The 7,002-nt window shown below is 35.7% G+C and overlaps 1 protein-coding gene across 2 annotated transcripts in view; it reads right to left on the bottom strand.

Annotated features, from left to right (window-relative positions):
• The window catches only part of LOC105158083 (transcription factor GTE10), an 8,060-nt gene extending 1,515 nt beyond the window's left edge, over nt 1-6,545 (bottom strand). Inside the window, exons 1-5 of one of the 2 annotated variants that reach the window (XM_011074711.2) lie at nt 6,059-6,545; nt 4,632-5,987; nt 4,477-4,525; nt 4,200-4,358; nt 75-133 (exon numbers count right to left, since the gene is read on the bottom strand). In XM_011074711.2, the coding sequence (XP_011073013.1) occupies nt 75-133; nt 4,200-4,358; nt 4,477-4,525; nt 4,632-5,969 (1,605 nt within the window). In that variant the 5' untranslated portion in view covers nt 5,970-5,987; nt 6,059-6,545. Of the gene's footprint in view, nt 1-74; nt 134-4,199; nt 4,359-4,476; nt 4,526-4,631 lie in introns of both variants that reach the window. The other variant, XM_011074710.2, reaches the window with a different exon arrangement.

Raw genomic sequence — 7,002 nt, 5'->3', positions numbered from 1 at the left:
GAGGGGGGGGGGGGAGAAAAAAGGTAGGGGAAGAGGATAGATAAAGAAAAGAACCAACACAAAATTTTCCATACATTTACAGTATTTACAGGAACTGAATTCTTGCCGACATCAGAACCTCTTGAATCTGAATCTGTGTAAACAGAAAGCAAAAATAATTAGACAGCATCACTACAGAGTTTCAAATGGTCCTTTTTCTTAGAATGCATAAATCTTTGTAAATGATAAGAATTAAAGCACTCTAGTTCTCAACTAGATAGAATAGATGAGCATGAATCATCAATCATGAGCTTAACATACAACACCGTGGCAGCTTAACTCTCACCTCACAGGAACCAAAAGTTTTAATTACATCAACCTACACTAGAAACCAAGTTGTAGTAGCTAAGTATACCCTTCCCTCCTTTAAATTTACCAAAACCCTAATGCCAAATCCATGTTGTTTATCCATCTCCCAGTTTGGCAGTTCCATCAGGATGTGGACAGAAAATGCTATCCTTTTAACTTCCTCTTACTCTTTTAGGGGCAAGGATATCCTTGGTAATACATAAAACTTAAGGACTAATGTTATAGTGAATCAGTGATTAGTGAACCTAAATCTTTACGGAATGTTATCTTTATTTTCTTCCGAGATTATCTAATTAAGGATTTTCCCTTTTCAATAAAATTTCTTTGTTTTGGTAATAATTGAAGATTTTCTTTCTTCAAGTTTCTTCACAATTCCCCTATGTAGTATTTCCTATTTATGTTTGTTCCAACATAAAACTAATAATACTTATTTAGGATTAGGAATACAATATATTACTAAATCTATATTATGAGAAAAAAGATATATAAATATGATTATATGACTAATTTAAATATACAGCTATCACTTTTTTGTTAAATCTACAACATACGATTAAAAGGAATAAAATATAAGATTATCCAATCTACCAATGATATATGAAAGTTAAGTATTTTAATCCAGCTTACTGCAGCTCTTTTTTCTTATCCCCCTTCCTCTAATTCTTTTCCTTGTTTATTAACTTCATCTTCAAGGGCACGGGCATCCCTTCCTTCACCGCGTTCCATCCTCTTCTTTTGTCATTCTCTTTTCCTTCTTTCTCTGACATTATTTTGTTTTCTTTCTTGCTTCCCCAATTTCTTCCTTCTCTTCTTCTCTCGCTCTTTTTTGTTTTCTTTTTTAAATTTTCTATATCTCCTAATTTCTCTCTTCAACAATTTCTTTCTTCTTGAGTGCCAGCAATAGGGCTTCCTTTGCACCACCTCCTGTTTCTTGTTTTTTTTTTTCTTTTCTTTTTCTTTTTTATTTCGTTTTCCATCCACTTTCATTACTTCACCTGCAACCTCCATGTTGAGGCTTGCCAGCTGCATAGTACGCAGCATCAACAGCTGTAATATCAGATATAGGTTTCCATATGGATACTGACTACTACATTGAATCATAGTTCTGCAGGATAATTTGACGTTCAAGCAATTGCGATGGGGATCTAAAGTTCTAGTTCCATGACCCAAGTCCAAAGATCCACACTGACGTATCGATAAGTGCCCAAAAGTGCCATCTCCATATAGAGGGAGTGAAAAGTGGGGCAGAGACAAGCCATGGAGGTTAGTAACAGAACATGAAAAGTCTCTCCAGCCAACATCATGTCAAGCATACAATCTAGCTAGACGCACACGGACATGCCACAAGAACCTTATACTCCATTGACCCTAAAAGAATTCCGTATCCCAATTCTTAAATGTAATTATGACAGCCAAGACAAAGTCTTGAACTATAATACCAATCCCTTACTCTCTTTTCCTCTCTTATTGAGTAAGATGAGGAAAAATGAATCCAAAGGAAAACCTGAAAATCATAAGACCCCTATGTCTTGCTTAAATTCAAAAGGTACTACTAAATTGTAGTTTCCTTACATTCGATAATATTATTGGGACTAGAAATCTTAGGATTGTTATATAATATTGTTCAATTATAAATGTTAGGAGCCTTTTTCCTTCATGGAAATATGGGAGAAAATCTATGCAATTTACTCCAATATTTCCAATTCCTTTAGGGGGTAGCCTAGGATGCCAGCACATAATTACTGCATGCGCAACATGCATTGAGGTCAAATGCTCGAACATAATACGGTAACTTAGGATGCAACATGTGACATCAACAATTACTAGTTCCTATGATACGGAGACACATTTTTCTCAAGAACGTTGAGTGTAATCAATCTGTTAATGATCTATTTTATGATATGAATCTTTTTTCCTTCATGAAAATAAAGGACATAATATGAAGATAGCATTCCAATATTTCCAATTCCTTTACATGTGGGGTGAAAGAAACTTGACAAGAATAGGTGACGAGGCCATAATTAATGCATCAGTAACACTCACAAAACTTGCTAAATCGTTGATCTTAATATTTCTAACTTCTAGTACAATATGGGCACATCCACAATTACTAGCCCCTGTGATTCGAGTAACATTAATTCTCAAGAATTTCCAGCATAATTCATCAGTTAATGATTTGATAAGTCAACTATTGCATGTTTCATTTATTTAAATATTGAATTAGAAATAAATATTGTGTGGAATATGATAGGCATATGATAGTACAAATCTGACATTAAATAAGCTGCAAAATTTACTACTACATTTTCTCCACATTCTAAACTGATATGCCCTTTACATATCTGAAAAGTACCAATCTGTCAAACATGGTATGGACATAAACTGATATCAACATTGGCATCTATTAATTGTAACTTTAAACACTCTATTCTCTCTGTATCCATAACAGATACACCTTTATACTTTTTACAGTTTCAGATCCCTCAAAATTGTTCAAATTCTCCCGTTAGAGCTCAACGGAAAATGAAGCATGAGATACCCAGATGCCAAAATATACAGATTAAATGAAAGGAAAAAAGTTCAATCCCTGATACCTAATATTTCCTTTACCCTTAAGCTTTAGCTTTATGTTAAAGGATAGATGAAGCATGAAATTCCAAGATGAGATTGTATACAGAAAAAGGAATACACACATACACATACCATATGTTTACAGATTATTTTCAGGAGTTGGCATGTGAAATGGTGATCTCAAAGTACAACAGGCAATCAAGTAGTCTGACATGTTAAGACCAGAGAGATATCCGAAAGGATTGATGGGAAACATTGCTGAGACATGAAGGTAAAGGATTTGACTACATTTAAAGCTAAAGACATAAAGCTATTTCATAAGACACTAAGAATAATTCCCCGCCTTATGATGAGCATGACACTGTTTCCGGCTTAATATCAAGTAATACATTACAGAATTAAATAGAAGTACTTTACCAAGAGGGGTGAAAAACATAGACAGGATATCTGATATCTTCTAGCGAAAAAGTTCAAAGGAGTTCCTAACCACAGGAGTGTGCAATGCTTTGATTACATTAAACTAGTTTGTCTCCATATATTTAGAGAATAATCATTTTCAGAAAACAACCAAACCATTTCCTATATTGGAACAAGAAAATAAAAACTCTCAGGACCACGTGCTATAGCTCATTGTGCATAATAGAGAATCTCTCACAAGATTCGTAGTTTATTCAAATTTTATTTTAATATCTAATAAGCTCCAAAAGATACTGTTAACCCATATTGAGAAATTCATGGTAAGTAAGACCACAATTGTGATCATAAAAATTTACTTATTCTATGTGAATAACCATTTCTTATTGTGGATGCTAACACAAATTAGTGATTGAGCAATAAATTCCCAACTCGTCTGTCCAAGAAAATTTTATAGCATGATTCTCTCAATATCTCAGAGAGTTTTCATGTGAAATTAAGTCTTCAAACTATTTCTCTATGCCTACACCTAGACAACTGCATGAAGCAGAGATGAAGCTGAAACCCCTTAATATCGTTTTGGGATGTTTGGCATTACCGTACTGACATAAGAAGCTGACCATTTCAGGTCCAAGGAATGATAGACGAGACAAACATAACAAGAAAGTGGATTAATCAAGTTTTATAATGATTTTTTGCATGAACACACAAGAACATGATCTAGATCTCAATCCCAATCACATGGAACCTTAGCATCCAAAGAAATTTACGTAAATAATGTTCCCATGACATCATAAAGAGCTCCGTGTATTGAAACAAAAATAGTGTGAGAAAAGTTTGCATCAAAAAATCATAATAGCACGAACCGCTGGAAGAGGAGCCTGACTCACTGCTGGAGCTACTCGAACTGCTGCAACTACTGTTCCTCTGGGTAGCATCTTTGTCAACTTTCACTGGTATAGAACTGGAGATAGGTGGTGGATCATCTCCACCAATATCCACATCCTCATCAACTGGCTCATGATCTGATTAGTTTTTCGAGAAAGTGAAGGAAAAGAAACTAATCAGATGCCAAACTGAGGAATAATGAAAACTGAGTCCACCTTCAATGCAACTTTATTTGCAGGAAGTGAAGTATATTACCTCTGCAATTCAGTGCCGATAAATTGCTAAACCCTGACTTATCATGTACCTGCAAGAAAACCAGTATTCACATTCATATATAACAATATGTATCACATAAAGAGATGGTTAATAGATATATAAACTTGTTCATACATTAAATTGTACAGATGTACCTCAATTTCAGAAGGCTTCTGTTTTGCTTGACTTTTTTCCTTCTTCAGTAGATAATCATCAAGAAGTTTTCGTAATGTAAATAGGGTATCATCATTAAGAGTGTCAATGTCAATTTCAATCTCATCCTCACTTACTTGACTACTGCCATTCAAAGTACTCTGTTTAAGAAAATCTATTATACTGTCGGGCAGTTCCGCCAATGAGGCCTCCAACTCTGCACTCAGTTTTTGCTTCTCAAAATCATTCATTCCTCGTTTACCACATTCTTGGTTGACCTTGTTTTCTATAGAAGCAGTTTTCTGCTTCTTAGTGGGAGGTACATAAGCGCTTTCAGGTTCTACAATGACACTAGACTTTGAGGCTGTAGGTTCATCTGCAGTGATTGGAATTTTCTTTTCAATAGGTTTCCATCTTGTTTCAAAAAATTTACTCATAACCTCAGCCATGACATGGACATCATGTCCAGCTGGGTTGTAAGTCAATGCATTTTTGAAGGTGAGCCTCACATCTGCAGCAAACCCCATTGGACTCGAATACTGACCTGAAAATAACTTTTTTTTTACTGTACCCAAATCCATAGGATGCTTAATAACATTAAAGTAGTCAGGTATTTTATGCTTTACGATATCAACTGGCTCACTGAAGATCCAAGCATGCTGATGGGTCATCAATCGAGTTAACAGAGCCTCACACTGTTTCATTAACATCACAAAATTGTTACTCTGCGGCAGACCCTGTTTTAATGACTCGGTCCTCCTACCTGCCACAGCCCCACCTTTAGTACGGGGCCCATTTCTTCCAGGAGGGCACTTTTTCCTTCCCGGCACCATAGCAACATCATTCATGGACACTGGAAAACTTTCCGCCATAGCATGTCTGTTCGAGCCATTATCGTAACTAGAAGTCTGATTAGTGGGTGGAAGTGTCAGGGCATCCAGAGAAGCTATCTTCCTCTGAAACATCCTAACTTGTTCAAGCTCACTTTTCAACCGCATTTCCAAATCCCTCCTATCCGATTGTGACATCTTAGACAAGGAGAAGGTACGCATTGGCACATATATATCGTAACCACCCACATTCAGGTTAATGCATTTCCTTTTAAGAGCAGAAGATTCGTCGGACGCTGTCAATTCTATACCAAGACGACCTGAGCTCCCAAAACCTTCTGATTCAGCCACTGACTCCACGGCATGACGATAATCCGGCACGAAACCAGTGGAATACCCCTTTGAAACTTTTCTTGTTTTCCCCATCACATTGCCCAACCGCGTCTTCGAGATCGAGAAGTTCTTAGATTCCCTCTGTCCTGTGAAATCTATTGGAATGGTTGGTGCCATAAATTCAAACCCCAAATTCTGCACATATCAAAACCTTCTCCAGTGATCATAAAAGAAATCAACTTTTAGAAGAATTTCAAGACCATTACCTCGTTAAGCGCCCGATCAGAAAATGCGAATCATCCCCACACACCTCAATTCCACCACACCAAAGAAACATAACATACATCTTCGCAAAAGCCTTTTGCCGTCGGCATAAATAGATAATTCTACCATTTTCCCCTCCAAATTACTTACAATTCAAGCCAACAAATTAAAGACCAAACCAAAACTCAATCCAGTAAAACCTCAAAACTCCAGCAATACTCCAACCCCAGACCTTAAATCCAACTCAAAATTACTTAAGCTTTTTTGTCTGATTCGCGAAAATGACAGCAGAACCCAACCCCACAGCCGAAATATCGTGAAAGCAACCCCCAATCAGGAAAGCTTAGATCTCGAAAGCAGAAAGAGAGCAACGCTGTAAGAGGTGGAATCGTGTGCTTGCGTCCAGTGTGGGTCCGACCCGTTTCAAATGAAACCCTAGGGTTGGAAAAAATCGCAAGAAAAAGCGAAAACCTTAGATAGACAAGTAATGAAATCAAAAACTAGAAAAATTGGATATATATTTTTAAAAAAAAAGATAACACTTTTGAGAGAGAGAGAGAGAGGGGACGTTAGAGTTGGAATTTACACTTGTACTATTTTTTAATAGATATTTCTTTATATTTTTCATGCATCTTGTTTTCTCTCTATTACTATATTATTATATTATTATTTTTTTTGAATAAATTGCATAACATTCCTCTTTGTTTTGGTAAAACGACGCAAAATCTTTCTGTGTTATGTTTATACGTAAAAAGCTTCTCTGTATTATTTAAAATATAGTAAAAAGAATTCATCTTTTTTAGAAATAGATGGGGAGTATTTGGCATATTCCTCCTGTGTGAAAGCTTCGTTTGGGTCATTTTTTTGGTTAATTTTAAGTATATAAATGATCGATTTGTCCTCTTTTTTTATATTTATATATATTTTAATAAATTATATATTATTG

This window comes from Sesamum indicum, linkage group LG3 (assembly GCF_000512975.1).
Source record: "Sesamum indicum cultivar Zhongzhi No. 13 linkage group LG3, S_indicum_v1.0, whole genome shotgun sequence".
NCBI lineage: Eukaryota > Viridiplantae > Streptophyta > Magnoliopsida > Lamiales > Pedaliaceae > Sesamum > Sesamum indicum.
This window is presented reverse-complemented; position numbering and strand designations above follow the sequence as displayed.